Consider the following 17,268-nt stretch of genomic DNA (forward strand, 5'->3'; position numbering starts at 1 on the left):
GGTCAGAGATGACAAACCAATTTGGATGCTCGGCGGATCAGAGCGCAGCCCGGCGCGAGGAGCGTTGCGTTGCACCCAGGCGGGGAGCCGAGGGTGGGTGGGGGTGGGAGGGGGAGGGAGGGATGATTCCTGCCTGGGGGATGCAGAGGGAGAGATGGAGTGGGGGGGTCTGGTGGAAAACGCGGCACCGGATTTGACTCCCAAATCTCTGGACCGAGGGCTCCACCTGCCGTGTGAACACACACACAGGGGCTCCTGGACTTTGCACGGCAACATTAACCTCCCCGGTGGTGGGTGGGACGCAAAGGCTGAACCGACTTGTGTTTTTTGTTGTTGTTTGACATGACTTGATTTTTGGGTAATAACTGCAACATTGGTATAGGCCCACGGCTTCATTCAGTGGCCCAGTCGCAGCTAAATAAAGAGCAGGTGAATGATCTCACACAGTCTCCGTTGCTCGCGACCTCCCGGAATCCATCAGAGTGTTGTCATGGTCCCCGGACCCAAATTTTTTATTTATGAGGCCATAAATTGAACGTATGGGCCCCTCAGCCTCTAGAGAGCTGTTTGCCCGGTAAGTTACTGGGCAGACCTTAACATCATGAAGATGACAAATCCCTACAGCAACAATGAGCTTATTATTAGAAGACAAATTAAAAATTTGATTTATAAAACTTGATCATTAGCCTCTTAATTTGAAAAAGAAAAATATATTTCAACAGATCAATTATAAATATAGAAAGTACCATCCACCCAGGGCAAAATGTCACCTGTGGTACAGGCCTTACGAAGATCTTCAGTTTTGGAATGGTAACTTTATATTGTAATATCTTAATAACTTGTTATTGTGGCGGGGGGGGGTCAATGATTGTACAATTCTTTTGCGTCATGGTGGGCTATTGGGGAGAGGTCTTGCAGGCTATATTGAGAAGAGTGCTCCACTGAGCCACGACAGGATTACTGCAGGCTGGACGAGCCCCTCGCCGTGGCTCCAGATCACCGGGTGGTGACATGCGCACTGGCCGGAGCGCGCGCAAGCCGCGGACACAACGCCGGGGAAAATAACGCGCTCGGCTCTCTTCCCCGCGTCGCGGCGTCCGCCTCAAACGAGCTGCGATGACCCGTGGCGTCGGGAGAGGAGCGTCACTGTCGGTGTTCGGTGCGGCACTCAGCGGGGACCTGTTGACAGCCCACCGGCGATGCGATGGAGGTGAGAAGAGGCTCCCCGCAGCAGAAAGGCTTGTGCGATGTGTCCACGACGCCCGTGTGTTCTTCACAGCCACAGGATCTAATGTGGCCGGGTCATTTCTTAAAGGGCAGATTAACAGATTGTTTTACAGATAACATATCGAATTAGAAGCTAATGAACCAGTGTAATTACTCCGAATCAGTCGTCTGTATTTGTGTTGGGTTTTTTTTTCTTAATGCCGAGGCGGTCAGCAAGGCTTCATCAACAGGTCGCCTATATGATATAGATTTCATTAGGGCCGCCGTGAAGGGCACATAGAAGTACTGCGATACACCTCGTGCCTATCAATGGCCCCCTAATTAGATTTCAAGATGAGGTTGTCATTTCCAGCCCGTCCTCTTGCAAATCAAATCATATCATTGGGATCATTTATTTTGAAGGAACGCAGGCTCTCCCCTTCCAGTCGGGATGGTCCGGAGGCCATGTGTCGCACTTAATTACAATCACGGGCTGATAAAGCCTGTTGGAGGAGGTTTAAATCCCGCTAAAGAGCATTAGTTGACAAGGACGGCGCTTGCAAACAAGCGCACAGGCCCCAAAGGTGAAGATGATACGTGCTGCTGAACTGAGGTAAAATAACTATTTGTTTACACCTGAGGAGAAATGTTACAGGAATGAAATGTTTCAACAATGGAGAGGTCAAGGTTTGCCTCACCTCGATGCACGTATACTCGATGCACCTATACATATCGTGAAAATGTAAACAGACAAGACCGTACAAGGTCCCGCCGAAGCAAAAGCTTTTCGTTGTTATTCACGTCTGCAGGTGCCGGACGAGGAAGAGTGACAGCTAACTAAGGCCAAAAGTCGACTCAGCGACAGCTCGATCCCAACAATCCGTCAGGCCACGATGGAAGTCATCGGTAAGTGCATTCAGCGCCTTGCAGATGTAAGGGCGCTGTTCTAAGCCAGCCATGTTCCAGTAACCTCAGTAAGACTCCCCGAGCACAGCCATCATCAGAGGCTTACAATTAAGGTGTCAGCCGCGGCCGCAGCAGCCAGACGGGAAGGAATACTTACATGTGCATGTGGCACAGGACTGGCAGTCTGGTCGGTAGTCAAAACTTTGTGGTGAAGACTTTACCGGGTCTTAACCTTCTGCCACATACAATTACTGCAGTTGTGGCTTGTGCTCATTAGCTGCTACTCCACCAAATAAACAAGGGCAATATGACCTGACACGACACTTCATTAGTTATTTTTTTTCCTTTCCTCTTCCTTTTCTAGTGTTTTTTCTTCTACGAGTGTGTTGAGTGTAGCACGCCCTTCTTTAGTACCTTATATTAATGTTTCTTGATTCGATTTTCTAAACCCTTCTTGCTACAAGGAATCTTTTGCTCAGGATTTGGCCACACGTGACCAAAATGGATGTGTTTAAACCCAATGACATTCCCAGCAATTGAGAGGAGAAGAGGAATGACAGTATTTAAGAAACTTTTAAATGGAATGACCTCACACTCTAGCAGGGATCTTTGTTCACATAAGTACAGCTCCTGTCCACTGAAAACCCTGCTTTGATAGTTACCACATTGTAGACCAGTGCTGAGGGACGTAATATGGGATTCTGAGCACAGATGGTGTATTTTTAACAAAGACGTTTTTTGCAAGTCTTGAGAAAACGTGGTTATATTCCCCACAGCATCTATTAAGTGTTGACATTTCACAACTTCTGCAGAAAGGTCTGGGTTTGTGTCAGGGTCACCCGGGAGCTGCTGCAATATGTGGAAGCAGACATAAGGCCAAACGGCAGAAATCCTGTTACCGTGTGGCACAGACGATATACAATTTCTCCGCAGATACGCAGCATGCCTTGGAGGCTGTGGAGAGACTACAAGCTAAACTGAAGGAGAGAGGGGAGGCCCCCACACAGGAGAAACTCTCCCTGCTCAAGACTGTCCTGCGCAGCCCCCTGTTCCATCATATACTCAGCTTACAGCAAGCTCAGCGGAAGCCCCCGGCGAAGGTACAGCGTGAGCGCGTAGGTGTGTGGTGTATAATGAATGGTGGGGAAGGAGTTCGGAATCATTCCCAAAATACTGAATGCAGGAGCCAAACTGGATGAGTAATCAGCTTACCTAAGCTTACCACTAAAGCCCTGAGAAAGAGAGAGGGAGAGAGAGAGAGAGAGAGAGAGAGAGAGAGAGAGAGAGAGGGGAAGGAAGAAGAGGCAATATATCATGTTGAGGAGTTTGCAGAAGTCATCTGTACAATTGTGATTAGCCTTAAGTTGAAGTGTGTGTGTGTGTGGGGGGGGGGGGGGGGGTTCTGTTGGTAGCTGATGCATGTCTTATGGCTCCAAAATTATTTATTCACGTACATCTGCTGAGCCATAGCCAACATGAACTGTAAGGGCATGCACAACATTATCAAGGTATTTGTCGGTGGTAAGCATTGTGGGCTGGGTAATAGGCTGTTGTGGTTTTGCCGTAATGAGCTAAACCCATAAAGTCCCAAAGTCTACACACACACAAGCATCACTACATTATCTGAGTGCGCCGAAGCCATTTATCATCTCCACGTTCCAGGAAAACGTGGCCCTGGAATATGTCTACGGTTTCTGTGTTTCTATCAGGGCAGACACTGAGACTGTTTTTATTAGTTCCAAGTTCTTGTTATTATAAGAAGATTATACTGGTTTCATGTACAGTATCAGTAATACAAGTGCACATAAATTTGGTGTGAAGTTGCCTTTTCGTATTTTTTTATAGCGTCTTATCTTTGGTTCCACCGCTGCTATTTCAACAGATGTTATAGTAGTTGGAGCGGAATAGCACACAAATAAAAAAAGCATCCACTGAAAGTTGTTTTTAAACTTTGAAAACAGAAAATCTGAAAGACAAAAGGGATCTGTTTTGTCTCTGTGTGGTATTGGACAGGGGCCTTTATCTGAGATCCTTGTGTCTGTGCTCTCCTATCTTTTCCCTCCACTCCATTTTAAACCTTTCTAAATTGTTTTCCGTCCTCCCTCCTTGCTCTCTCTCTCCTACATCTTCCTTCATTGTGTCACACTTCTGTCCTCTGACTTCTTTATCCTCAACATTTCCCCCATCACTCTCTCACCGTCATCCTATTTCTCTCTGTCTCCATATCGCCTCTCTTCAATTCATGTCTCCACCTTTCTACCAACCCCCTTTGCCATTTCTTTATCTACCTCATCCATTTCCCTTTCCTTGCATCCTTCAATCCTTCTCCAATTCATCCATTTGCTCTGATTCCCAATACATCTCTCCAATCTCTTTCCCCCCCAATTTTTATGCCCTTCTTCCCATCTCTCCATGTGCCCTATCTGTTCCTCCCTTACCCTAACAGGGGAAGAGCATTTCCAAATCGGTGTCCATGAACTGTGGACCATGCAAGGGTGTATCAGCGGGGTTGAAGGCGCTGAGCCACAGCGATTCTTACACATGGGCCATGGAGAACCGAAGCCCTTCCAGATCCTTCCACAGGGAGGGCAGTCTGTCCTCTCTGGGCTCGCCAGATCTGTCTTTCTCAGACATTTATCTGAACAACTGCAGTCCCACCGAATCACAGGTACGTAAAATATCTATCATAAATGAAAAATCATTTAGGAGGAGATTAGGAATGGGGATAAATTTATGTTTAAAGCACTCACCATCCCCCCCAAAAATAATATATATATATTTCAAAATGCCGCTTGTCACATTTGAGACTATTGCCCAGCTAACCCCGTGTCATTTATGGTTTTCTTTTATTTCACACATTGCATTCATGTTTTTTAGTACTGCACTCCCCCTCGAATCTCCCGCACCATGTCGATGGGGAGAAACCTGTCCGCCATTGCTCATGAGGTAGTTATCGTGCAAGTGAGGTGTCATTGTCAAGCTGGTCTGTGGATGTAGACAAACAAGGCTATCAAGCCCATTAAGCACTAACCTGTTATTGCTGTTTGACTTTTTTTTTAATGAATTAATTAGAATAGATTTTTCTTGCCCCTTCGCCCTTTTTTCTCTCTCATCTTTTTCTTCTAACCTCTGTCACGTTAGAGGCGTCACGTGGAGATGATTGAGCTGACCAACGATGGGAAGGGACTTGGCTTTGGCATCATAGGAGGGCGGAGCACAGGAGTCATGGTCAAGACCATCCTTCCTGGAGGAGCTGCCGGCCGGGTAAATCCACCTGCTAAACACATTATATGCCAATCACACAGACAAAGCTTGGATAAGGGAATCGTTTTTAATAGCTTTAGGGCCCAGTATAAGTGTTTTATGATATAAGTGAAGTTTTTCTATCGTCAGTACACTGCAATCAGTTTTAACATCATAACGACAGGCCTAAGTTGTTTAATTTCTGCTTTGATGAATGAAATCTTAGAACATATACAAAATTCGGAAGTATTTCATCGCCAGACTAATACACAAATACATATTAGTCTGGCTCCTCTCGGTTCATTTTCGATTTCCAAGAGGCGTTAACAACGGACGCAGATGAATCATGTGACGTCTGTTTAGCAACGCGTAAATGTCAACAGACTAGATCATGCAGAGAGGAGATGCCTGTGATGAAGATTCCACAATATCTGTGAATGAGTGTTGCAGTTTTTGTGGGAGAAATTTTTAAATATCGGGCACTTTTAGTCGAATGCTCGTTCGCTAGCAGCAGCCTTGTTTGTTTACAAAAGTCACTTCCGTCCACGTCGTGGTATAAACCCCAACCATTATCAGATAATCGTTAATCATTTCCCAATGGAGGGAATCCAGACCGAATTCTGGCAGAGCAAATTTAAATGAGCTCCCAGAATGTGTCTGGGTCCCAGGCTAATTCTTAAGTACTTGGTGTATTTGTAGTGAAATGTGAATGTGAGTAGAATCTGCAGAATGTATTCAAATATCATAAGAAAAAGGCCAGTTTCCAAATTTTTTCTTCTTTTTTTCCCACCAGGATAAACGCCTGCGCAGTGGAGATCAGATCCTGCGCATTGGCGATACAGATCTGGCGGGCATGAACAGTGAGCAGGTGGCACAGGTGAGGCATTGTTTGTAAAAAAACTTACAAAAGTTTACAAAGAGTTGAAGGGCTTTTTTCCCACTGCAAGACTTATTCTGTAATTATAATGCCTGATTTAGAAGGTATTTTGATCTGAATATAAATCTGATTTAGCGGTCACTTGCCCAGTTTGCCTAATGGTTGCCCAGTTCAGCATTTCTTTCTCATTCTCTCACTTGTGGGACATTCCCAGAGGGTTCCATAGCTCAGGGAAGTGTGCCGTTTAACAGACGAAGAAATTCCCACAATACCCAGTCTGGCTGCATCTTCAAAAGTCTTTTCTTTTGTAAAACTGAAAAATACAGTTTGAAAGACAAAAATCACTTTAACTGCACTTCTTCACCATTTCAATCATGTACGATGCAGCGGATGTTTTCTTTTCCTATGTCTGCTTAATTACTCCACTTTCGTGGTCATTTGTAATGTCTGATTTTGCGTCAGCTTTAAGGTGTTTTCTTAACTATGAAATTGCAGGATTAGGCAAAATAGTTTTTGTATAATTCATTAAAGATTGAAGTCAAGTTATTCCAGTGAGAATAAAACCACACTGTTCTGAGTTTAATCAAACCAGGTTAGTAAATTCTTTCAACCAAAAAAAGGCACAGGATTACAGAATTTCAGCTTTAAATATGCTTTATTTGTCAATACAGAAGTGCAGCTGGGAGTTTTCCTCCAAACCTTAAAACTGTTTTGGAGCTCAATAATAATTACAACATCAAGCACAAAAAATGTCACTGTCCACAAAACATTGATGGACGTCAATTGGCAATGTCAAATTGTGTTCTCGTCAGCTACCGTGACAAAATAATAATTAAAAAAAAATCAAAAATAAAACATTGTGTATAAAAAAAACTAAGGTGGATATAATAACAAAGAAAATAAAGCATAGAAAAACTGAGAGAATAATTCTGATCCAAACCCTCCGTTGACAACCTCCCTCACAGAACCTTCCCGTTGCAGTGACCCTGACAACACAGTAGCCCTGTAACCTTGCACAAGATATCGTTTGAGCTACGTCTCATTTGACGATTCTCTCCCTCGCTCCTCTGCCTCACTCAGACGTCACACACGCTCCCCAAGTCGGATTGAATCACACATCCAACGTCACACTTTGAATTCACGTCGTGTGTAAGCTTTTTTAATTGAGACATTTTATTCCTAAATTAGTCACTTTATCTCTCTCACACGCACGCGCGCGCGCACAGACACACACACACACACACAGTAACACGTCTGTAGAACTTTGTGACAGACACTAACATGAGACTTACCTAGCGTTGTAATCCGACTCACCTCGATTCCTTCACCACTTCCAACCGGTCGGGATGCGACAGCCTCGGTCACGGTGGCGGGTCGTGTCCGTTGTCCCCGCGTCTCAGCCATTCTCCGGCGGTGTTTTGTCGTAGAAAGTGATGTTTGTCAATGGATTACTTTCGTTTGAGTTACACCACCACGTCGCACGCGGTGCAAAACAGTCGCCCCCGCTTTCGCATAGAACACCGGGGAATTGCTTCACGCCGTCTGTAGCGGTAGTTCCCGTTGGTAAGTCGCGAGACGCGACTGCGACGCACATGTCCGTATCTTCAAAAACGGAAACAAGGAAGTGAGCGCGGTGACGTTGCAGCGCGGGAGAATGCGCCGATTGGTCAAATTTGCGGAAGCGTTGCGGAGATTGGATACGATTGCAAGGTCGGCCCGGGATACGCGGGGATTGGTTGAATTTGCGTTACTTTTCGCGGTTCCCGGAGGGGAGAGTCGCGACAACGGAAGTCCAAAACGCAGACTTCAGATAGTTCCCGGAAGTTCTTGGCGCGCAATTCGAATCCATTATACAGAGCGACACAGAACTGCGATTTTTGGTAATTAGTAGTCAATAAATGTTTCCATTTACAATATAGCAGACCGACATGCCTATGCAGTTACTCTATGTAGTAAATCAATACGTTTTTTTAAATAATCCATAATCCACTAAAATGCTTTAATGCGCATGTTGATTTGATTCTGATGTGTCGATAATTTGCAATCTGATTATTTAAACATTTTACCATTCATAAGTGCAACACAGACGGTCCATTGATCCGTTCTGCTGCTACTCTAATGTGCTGCCCACTTCCGGGAACTATTGAGAGGCTCAATGATCCGCCATTGATGGGGGGGGAAAGGTCCACTGGAGTGAACGGAGTTGTCGCGACTCTCATTAGACGTCACTGGGACTGGTTAACGATTCCCTGGGCTATGCGACAACCCAAGGTAGTTCAGAACAGGTATAATCTTCTGCGTGCCGTACAGTGTTTCCTGGGCCCAATTGTCGCTTCACGGATTTGTACATTTCATGTTATTTCTTTATTTCTTCTCACACCCTTACTTTTCATGATTCACCACCTGGCACAGGTGCTGCGAAATGCTGGTAGCAGGGTGAAGCTGCTCATTGCCAGGGATGTTACCAAGGGCAACCACCTTTCCTCTCCTGTCCTCAGCCAGGACGGCTCGGATGGCAAGGTGTGTGTGTGCGTGTGTTATAAACAAATAAAGTAGTGAAATAATTTTCATTATATATGTATATGTTTGTTTAATACAGTATTCTTTAAACCCCCCAAAAAACATACAATTGTATCTCTGTGTTCCTTTCCAGCTTAATGACTTGAATGATGAGTATGAGTTCAGTGTGCAGTTCACTAAAAACAGCCGAGGCCTGGGGTTCACCATCTCTAGCTACATAGGTGACCTAAACTCAGGTAATGATACTTCACTTGATGTCTTGGTTTATCATTTATTCATTGTAAACATTTATCAATTGTACACTAATTGTATACAATTAAATATATACAATTATCATTATTCCGATGTAAGTTGATGGAAACAAACAGGTAAAACTGTCAAATATGCCTCCTTAATGTGAAACATTATTGATGATGTGTGAGTTTCGTGCTAAATTACACAGTCAATACTAAGTTTCCTTGAATTCATCTTGTCCTCTTCAGTCTACAGCGCTGGTGTGATAGTGAAAAGCATAGTAAAAGGCAGCACCGTTGATCAAGATGGACGTATCCACATTGGAGACATTATACTTTCTGTGAGTTCCACTAAAATCCTAACATATACCTTTTTTTGCCCTCTGGAGACAAATACCTTGTCCCAAATCCATTCTCTACTGAATCTTAACAATTTCAGCATCACAAAAAATCTGCACAGTTTGCAACTTTTAGCAGTTCAACGCAATTGATGTCTGTTTTAGCTGATTAAAGGGAATTCTTCTTGGGTTTTTTTTTTTTACTTTTACTCCCATCCATCTCTTCATCAGCTCTTGTTTTTTTACATTTTCGTGCCATCTTGCTCTCTTCTTATTTTTGATTACTATTGATTTCTTTTCAAGTTCCTATTTCATTTACCTTCACTTGTCATACCTCCAAACCATCCACTCCATCCACAATCACTTTACTTATGGCTGCATCATACCTTCACCCTTTTTTTCATACTCCCCACTTGAACAACTCTTTTCCCTTCCCACAGGTGGATGGGGTGAGCCTGCATGGCTGCAGTGAGCAGCGGGCAATGGAGGTGCTGAGGAGGACAGGTCCCCTGGTCAGACTGAGGTTGCTGAGGAGGGCTCTGCGTCTGAGTCATAACCTGCCCCCGGTTCCTCCCCTGCAGCCCCTCCGACACTCCCATAGCTTCCACGAGGGAAATCTCTACAGAGAGGGCCTCAACAAGATTCAAGAGACAGGTGCTTTTTATTGAGAGAGAGAGAGAAAGAGAGAGAAAATATTGGCTCAGTTATATCATGAGGGGATTTTGAAGTACCTGAACGAATGTAGATTTGACAGTCTGCGGTAATACAAACTTGTGTAAATATTATGGCAAGTTATCTAGTTAAATAATGAAAAAGAAACATCAATATCTGCTCAAACAATGAGCTGGGCTGATGATTGTCTTTGCTCCCTCGTATATGTTGCTTGGAAACTGTATCCATATCCATAACGTTTCCCCGTCTCTTAGGCATCTGCTCTCTGCGCGAGATCTCCCGGCAAGCAGTATACGCCAGCAGACGACCTCGACATGATTTCAAAAACGGTAGGTTCCCCCCTTCCCCTGCTGCACTGCAGTCTGAAACAGGATCACGGGTCATAGTCAGATATGCTAATTGGGCTCAGGGAGCAGCAATGTGGCAGAGAGGCATGCTCGCTGATGGGAGTCTATTTATAGTGTTGTGCAGTCATGTGTTTACGCAACTCATTCAACTCATTCCAGATGATTTGTCTACCCCCCCGCCTGCATATATATGCCTTTATTTAGACAAGGATTTGGGGGTTTGATTAGAGAGCACAGCCAAATAAGCCCTGATTGCTGTGAGGCTTTAATAGATGAACAAGAAAGCATTAGTCTGCCAAGAAAAATAAAACAAAATTCAAGATGGTGCGTGTGAATGTGCGTGTGGTTGTGTCTTGACATCTTGAGTTGCAAGGAAAATACTATCAGCTACTCTCTACAAAACAGTTAAATGGTGCTTTCAAATAGGCTCCTGTTCTTGATTGACTGGTCTAGGAACATTGTGATTGGGAATGTATTTGTCACCTTTCTTCTGTGTTTATGTGTGTGATATGCGGGTTATTGTCTTTGTGCACATTGTACAGGTGCGAAACTGACGCAAGCGGAAGAGGAGGACCTGAGGATGAGGTGGCAGCATGCGATTGGACCCCGATACAAAGTTATTGTATGTCCCAACAGAAATAGATATAATAGGGAAATTCAATCTGAAAAATGGTATTAGTATTAGTATTTTAAATGCCTTATCATTTTATTGGACAGCATTAGATGTACAGTACCAGTCAAAAGTTTGGAAACGCTTTCTTATTCACTTGAATGGGAAAGTGTGTCCAAACCTTTGACTGGTACTGTAATCACCCATCTAAAAAAGAAATGCCACTTATTTACACAGTCTATGTCTGCTTTCCTTCATCCGTTTCCCACCACTCAACTTTCCTGCTGCTCTTTTAGGTGTGTCAGCTGGAGCGTTTCAGTGAGACGAGTGGTCTGGGCATCAGTCTGGAGGCTCGGGCAGGACACCATTACCTGTGCTCCGTCTTACCCGAGGGGCCCATCGGCCAAAGTGATAAGATCTTAACTGGAGACCAGATATTGGAGGTAACCAACTGAAGCTAATCCTTTCAGCCGGCTGCTCTGCTACTTATCCTTTAGTTGCTTGATAAAGATATGATCTGTGATGGATTGATTATTTTGGCACGTCTGTGGGATCTAAGTGGATGACTAATAAAATGATCTCTAGTTCACAGTACCACAGTTTCTCTCGTGTTTACAGCTTTCATTCAAGCAGTTAGCAATAGAAACCTTTTCTTTAGGGCACTCTCAAAACAGGTATTTGGAGGGGGCAGCATGTTGCATTTTGAATACCTATACTGTATGCTTTACAGAGCAACAAGATATAAATCATAAAGGCTACAGATTCACATTAAAGAGTGAAGAGAAAGATATAATTATTAAATGATTCACCATTAAAAACAGCAAAAGTGGAAACAAGAGGTGCAAAGATAAAGAAAGAAAGTATTTAGAATGATTTCAAGTCAAGTTTATAAATAAGTTAGGTAGTGTTAAATTCATACAGTATAGTTAAGTGCTCTTTTCAACACATAACGCCAAGTACAGTGTGAAACTTTTCTCGAGGCTGCAGTCATAAGACAGGGGGTGTGTGTGTGTGTGGGTGTGGGTGTGTGTGTGCGTGTGTGTGTGTGGGTGTGTGTCTGCATCTGTGCCTCTACTGTAGGGGCAGAGCTTTGCCCTCCTTCCGTTCCACTGGGCAAGTTCACACACCCACGCGTATAACTCATCATGATGAGCAGTCTGATGAAGCCTTGGACGATGTACCGTAGCTTAGCTTGCCTTACAGACATTATGGCATTTTACTGTGCAAACTGGCTCCATTTAAATCACGCCAAATCAAATACATCTGTGCATTACAGAGCAAGATAGAGACTTTTCCAATATAATAGAGAATATATATATATGTATGTATACTCATATATGTGTGCAATCTATCTTCCTGGCAGGTGAATGGGATCCCTCTCATAGGAGAGACACATAAGGAGGTGGTCAATATTCTGAAGGAGCTGCCAGTCCATGTGTGCCTGGTGTGCTCTCGGATTTTACCCCCTTCAATTCCCGACAGTGATGAGGAAGATGATGTTGACGATGAGGTCCATCTCACCCTGAAAGAGCTGCTGGCCGAGTTCAATGACAAGGTACGAAGGGACGCACAGAAGAAATGATGAACGAGGGGATTGAGCATTTGTGTTTACTTCCCTTTTGTTAAATCAATAAGTGTTTATATATTTATTTTTTACACATCCTCTGCATTTAAAAGGAGAATTTACGATGCAGCTGATCTGCTACTCTTATCTGATCAATCTACTTGTCCCCCTCCCTCCCGTCCCAGTTGGACCAGGGCTGTGTCATTCCCTGTCCTACGGCTGAGGACATCACGAAGCGTGGCGTGCCGCCCATGTCACCTCCTCTGGCCATGTGGGAGAGAGAAGCTCAAGTGGTCGAGCTGGAGAAAGGCGAGTCGGGACTGGGCTTCAGTATCCTGGACTACCAGGTCAGAGACATGCCCCTGAGCCTCTCTACAAATAGAACAGACTGGAATAGGCTGTAGTCTAAGAATATTGGTTTCGGGTTGGATAGGGTGAACAGTATGAAAATTGAGAAGCACAGAGGTGGACTTTCTACAGGGAGAATTGTTCTATTATATATAAGTATTAGCTAGGGCTTTTCGGCTTTTTTTTCTTCCAAATATATGTTCTGTAACCCTCCTCCCCCATTCTAATGTTTAACTCTAGGATCCAGAAGATGCCACTAAAACAGTGCTGGTAGTCCGTTCCTTGGTGCCTGGAGGTGTAGCAGATCAAGATGGTCGCCTGCTACCCGGTGACCGACTCATGTCCGTTAATGAAAACGACCTGGAGGGCTCCAGCCTGGATTACGCCGTACATGTTCTAAAGTCCACCGGCTATGGCCCTGTCCGCATCGGTGTCGCCAAACCCCTGCCAGTATGTGAAGTTAATTAAATTCAAGTATGAGTGATTTGATATCTGTCAGCAGAGGGTAATGATCGAAGACACGGGGAATTACATGCAATAAAGCTCATAGTCTCGGCTCATAGTCAGCACCTTAACTGCGAGACTTCTTGGACAACCCATTAATACATTTTTTAAGAAGTATATTTCAATATTTGTGTGAGATACGTGAATTCATTTTAGTTTAATATTTGAGACATGAAACATTTAACTAAATGAAAAAAAAATACTGCATACTTCCATTATTGTGTGTGCGTCCATGCGTATATATATATATATATATATATACATTTTGTCTACTTTTGGCTAATCAAGCAGCTGAAATGCCTGAAAAACCATAGTGCTTTATCACAATGGTGATGATTTGCAGATGTCAAATACATAATGTGAATTAGTGTGAATCTATGACCACAAAGAGATAACACTGTATACAGGTACAGTATGTCATCTTGTGCACCACTGTGAAAAGTGTTCTAAAAACCTATCCATTATTATAGTACATGTTTGCAACCCATGTGTTCAGTGAAGTGGGTTTTTAAAATTTTTGACAATCCTCTCATACTTAAAAACACAACGAATACCTCCACAGTTGTACAATATAATAATATAATTTTCTTTAGAGTACTGTATTCCTTCTCCATTTTGTTTTGAACTGTGGCTTAGTAACAAGGAACAGAGAATCCGGTTACAGGCCGACTGAATTTTTAATGAGGCTGAGAGATGAACACAATGCTCAACAACACTACAGATGGAGAGAGAAGGGGAGAGGAGTAGTGTCTAATTTACAGTCACCTTCTGTACTCTGTTTGCCTCCATGTGAATCTGCTTGCTTTCGAAGCAAACAGCCGGTTTTGTTTAATTTTTTTGGTTTGTTAGTTTTTTCGAACTCTGCAACTTCCAACTTTGTATTTTTTCAGCTGGAACTGTGTGGCGGCTTAACGCCCATCTCAGAGAGGAGCGCGCGAGCTTCCTGCGATGACACTGACAGCCACAGTCAGGTCAGCCTGCTAGCTGAGGCAACCGAGGCTATTGGCAACACTTTCAATTCTGAGGACAACAGCATCATCCAGCCGTGTTACACTAAAACGGTACGTCAGCCCCCCCCCCCCCAAAAAAAACAAAATGATATTGCTGGAGAGTTATTTCTACATGCATTCTGCTCAAATTTGAGGTTTGTGGATGGAGAGAAAATGCAGGGTGCACAGGAGAGCAAAGGGCCTGGCAAGCACATCAACATGAGAATTTGAGGCTGTGTGCGATATTCTGCAGCATTATATAAAACTGTGCATGAATCTTGAAATCCAGAAACAGCCTTCTACATTTACTGTGTGTAGATTATAGATATAGTCACATAATTGCTTAAATTAGTTTAAAATTTTGTAATTTAGTCCTTAAACTTAAAAGTAAGAGAATTACAGTATGTATTATAACCATGCATCATCGAACAGGATTCTTGCTGATGCGCATTTGCTCGATGCCTTAGGCCTAGCAGGAAATATCTCGGCAGTGACAGTTACAGTAACACTGCAACAGTCTGAATCGCACTGTCCATCACACAGGAAGCGTTGAGCATTGCCATGCAGACCTGAGATTCTGTGGGCAGACATTTTAGCTGCCCTACAGGAGATTACCACGACAGTATTTGTTCTCTCTGTTCACATCCTATAATGGGCAGCTTAGAGGCGGCTGTATCAATATCACTGGGTCAGGTATAGAGAAAGTGTTCAGTGTCAAAGACCTGTTCCTCCATTGTGGGCTCGGCTCGGTCCCATTGAGGGAGCCTTTTGTACTTGCTTTTGCTTAATTACCAACAATTGCTTCTGAATGGAAAGTGCTTCCCGTGTGTACGATATTGGCACCTGGTCTTGCACAAGGACATACATTTCCCTCTGTCTCCCACACACACACAAAGAGACAAAGAGACTCAGCAAGTGTCAGTGTTCACATCAAAGACAGGCTTGTTGCAAAGGTAGTTTCAGAATTTCAGTGGTGCTTGTACTTTCTGTGATGGTTCAAAGAAGATCCCCTCATTGCCCTTCTTCTCTGTTTAGTTCCCGGGGGAACGAAAGAAGTCTGAACTTTCCGCATGTGTTACATCTCTGAATTATTCCAAAGGCCTTCATCCCAGGAGTTAATGGTCATTTGATTTTCTCTATTGTCAACAGAATTTCATAATGATGATAGTTGTTTAAGGCTTTAGCACTCTGTGTGCCATGTGCACCAATGGCCATATTGTGGCAAATCTGCAATTGTCCACCTTTACTGCTGCTGATATTCAGCCCTATGTATTTGTTTATCTGGCACCTCTCTTGACTATTTAAGTCATGGCTAAAAGCAATGGTTGGTCCACCACTTTGGTCCAGACTGAGTAATATCCCAACAAATACTGCAATAATTGACATTAAATCGTGTACAATATGTGTGTTCATCAGAGGATGAATCCTATTGATTTCCACTAGTGCCACCATGAGATTAACATTTGTGGTTATCTTGACAACTACTGGATGGATTGTCATGAAATTCTGAAGGCTTTTCCTGTTGCACCACAAGTCCACAAAAGGTTAATTTGTTCAGTCAAATATCAACATGTACTTGACAGATTGGCACTTAAGTGGGTACACATTCGTTTTCTCCAGAGGATAAACTCCAATATGCAATCCTGATCCTCGGGTCCTGCTAAAAGTGCCATTTTAATGTCAAAATTTTATTTTGAATTATTTCGAGTGACGTTTAAAATAAGTGAGTAAGTAATTTGTCAAGTACTTTGATTTCTGACCTGATGACCTGTTAGCACACTAAACCAAGATGGTGAACACGTACATTTTTTAATCTCATGTTGCATGTAGCATGGCTGGTAACCTTCACTCTTGTTTGATGTGTTTGTTACCCCACCTTCCTGCTCTCATTCACTCACGCCCTCTGTTGTCCCCGTCGTAGGAAAACCAGCCGCGCAATCGCTTCGGCATCATGGACGGCAAAGATTGGCAGCAAGCCCCACCTCCGCCTCGTCGCACCAGCTTTGAGAGGTCAATCACTGTTGTCCGGGGCAACCGTAGCCTTGGTATGTTCTCCGTCTTTCTCGTGGTGATGATGTCTTGGTGTGTGTACGTCGCCGGCACAGCGATAGCGACACTAATAGGCGGTGGTGATGACGACTGCCCTGAAGACGAGTGGTGAACGGGTGTGCTCCTAGTACTTCAGAGGGGATATGAATACTGTGTGTGCGCTATATGTGTATGCGTGTGTGATGTGTTTGTGTTGCGAGATGAGTAAGGGGGTGCGAGAATGTTCAAAGTAATGTGAAATTATATAAGAAAGTTATATCAAAACAAATAAGTATTATTACGTTGAATGTTGATCTAGATATTGTTGTTTTTTATACTCCAGTGTCGAGAGTACATTGTCTTAACTGCTCCAAGACCAAGTCCATTGTTTGACTTTTCAAACATGACAGGGAGCAAACAACAGGGTGTAAGGCGCTCCTGCACTTTCATCTAAGGGCACTATGCAAAACATAAGGAAACAAGCTCATTGATATTCTGGAAATGTGCTCTAATAAGGCACCACACAGCTTGTGTGTGTGTGTGTGCGCGTGTGTGTGTGTGAGACAGAGAAAGTTTGAAATTATGTTAATCTTTATAGGTAGATGAAATCAAGGTCATAACCAACCCTATCTGTGTCACTGCATTCTTTGCTTTTCATGTTTAAGATATCGTAGGTTTTATTGGTGGGATATTTTTGCAGAATAGTTTTCTGGAAATCTTATTGTGGGGGTTTACAGATTTTGTGAGATTTGGGTTTCGTGAATTCAAACACATTTGCAGCAAAAGCTTCAACATGGGCCAAGTTACCGTCGGTACGTATCCGTAAGGCTTGAATATGGGTTTATTTTTTATGAGCTATAGTATTGTAGTACATTATTTATTT

General features: G+C 43.5%; 2 protein-coding genes across 5 annotated transcripts in view; one reads left to right on the plus strand and one right to left on the minus strand.

Moving 5' to 3' along the window:
• The window catches only part of adgrl3.1 (adhesion G protein-coupled receptor L3.1), a 114,452-nt gene extending 106,600 nt beyond the window's left edge, over positions 1-7,852 (minus strand). Inside the window, exon 1 of one of the 2 annotated variants that reach the window (XM_047333919.1) lies at positions 7,547-7,852. The gene's annotated coding sequence lies outside the window, so the exon portion shown is untranslated. Of the gene's footprint in view, positions 1-17; positions 71-7,546 lie in introns of those variants that run through there. The other variant, XM_047333920.1, reaches the window with a different exon arrangement.
• Positions 903-17,268, plus strand: part of si:dkey-92j12.5 (multiple PDZ domain protein) — a 37,346-nt gene continuing 20,980 nt past the window's right edge. For 2 of the 3 annotated variants that reach the window (XM_035637337.2, XM_047333914.1), the window contains exons 1-19: positions 903-1,210; positions 2,016-2,112; positions 3,046-3,212; positions 4,559-4,780; positions 4,990-5,058; positions 5,254-5,376; positions 6,149-6,232; positions 8,645-8,752; positions 8,886-8,988; positions 9,235-9,326; positions 9,764-9,977; positions 10,250-10,324; positions 10,885-10,964; positions 11,249-11,395; positions 12,316-12,507; positions 12,702-12,863; positions 13,105-13,314; positions 14,259-14,429; positions 16,279-16,402. In XM_035637337.2, the coding sequence (XP_035493230.2) occupies positions 2,100-2,112; positions 3,046-3,212; positions 4,559-4,780; positions 4,990-5,058; positions 5,254-5,376; positions 6,149-6,232; positions 8,645-8,752; positions 8,886-8,988; positions 9,235-9,326; positions 9,764-9,977; positions 10,250-10,324; positions 10,885-10,964; positions 11,249-11,395; positions 12,316-12,507; positions 12,702-12,863; positions 13,105-13,314; positions 14,259-14,429; positions 16,279-16,402 (2,356 nt within the window). In that variant the 5' untranslated portion in view covers positions 903-1,210; positions 2,016-2,099. The remainder of the gene's footprint in view (positions 1,211-2,015; positions 2,113-3,045; positions 3,213-4,558; positions 4,781-4,989; positions 5,059-5,253; positions 5,377-6,148; positions 6,233-8,644; positions 8,753-8,885; positions 8,989-9,234; positions 9,327-9,763; positions 9,978-10,249; positions 10,325-10,884; positions 10,965-11,248; positions 11,396-12,315; positions 12,508-12,701; positions 12,864-13,104; positions 13,315-14,258; positions 14,430-16,278; positions 16,403-17,268) is intronic. The other variant, XM_047333913.1, reaches the window with a different exon arrangement.

Source organism: Scophthalmus maximus, chromosome 8, assembly GCF_022379125.1.
Source record: "Scophthalmus maximus strain ysfricsl-2021 chromosome 8, ASM2237912v1, whole genome shotgun sequence".
In the NCBI taxonomy this organism is placed as follows: Eukaryota; Metazoa; Chordata; class Actinopteri; order Pleuronectiformes; family Scophthalmidae; genus Scophthalmus; species Scophthalmus maximus.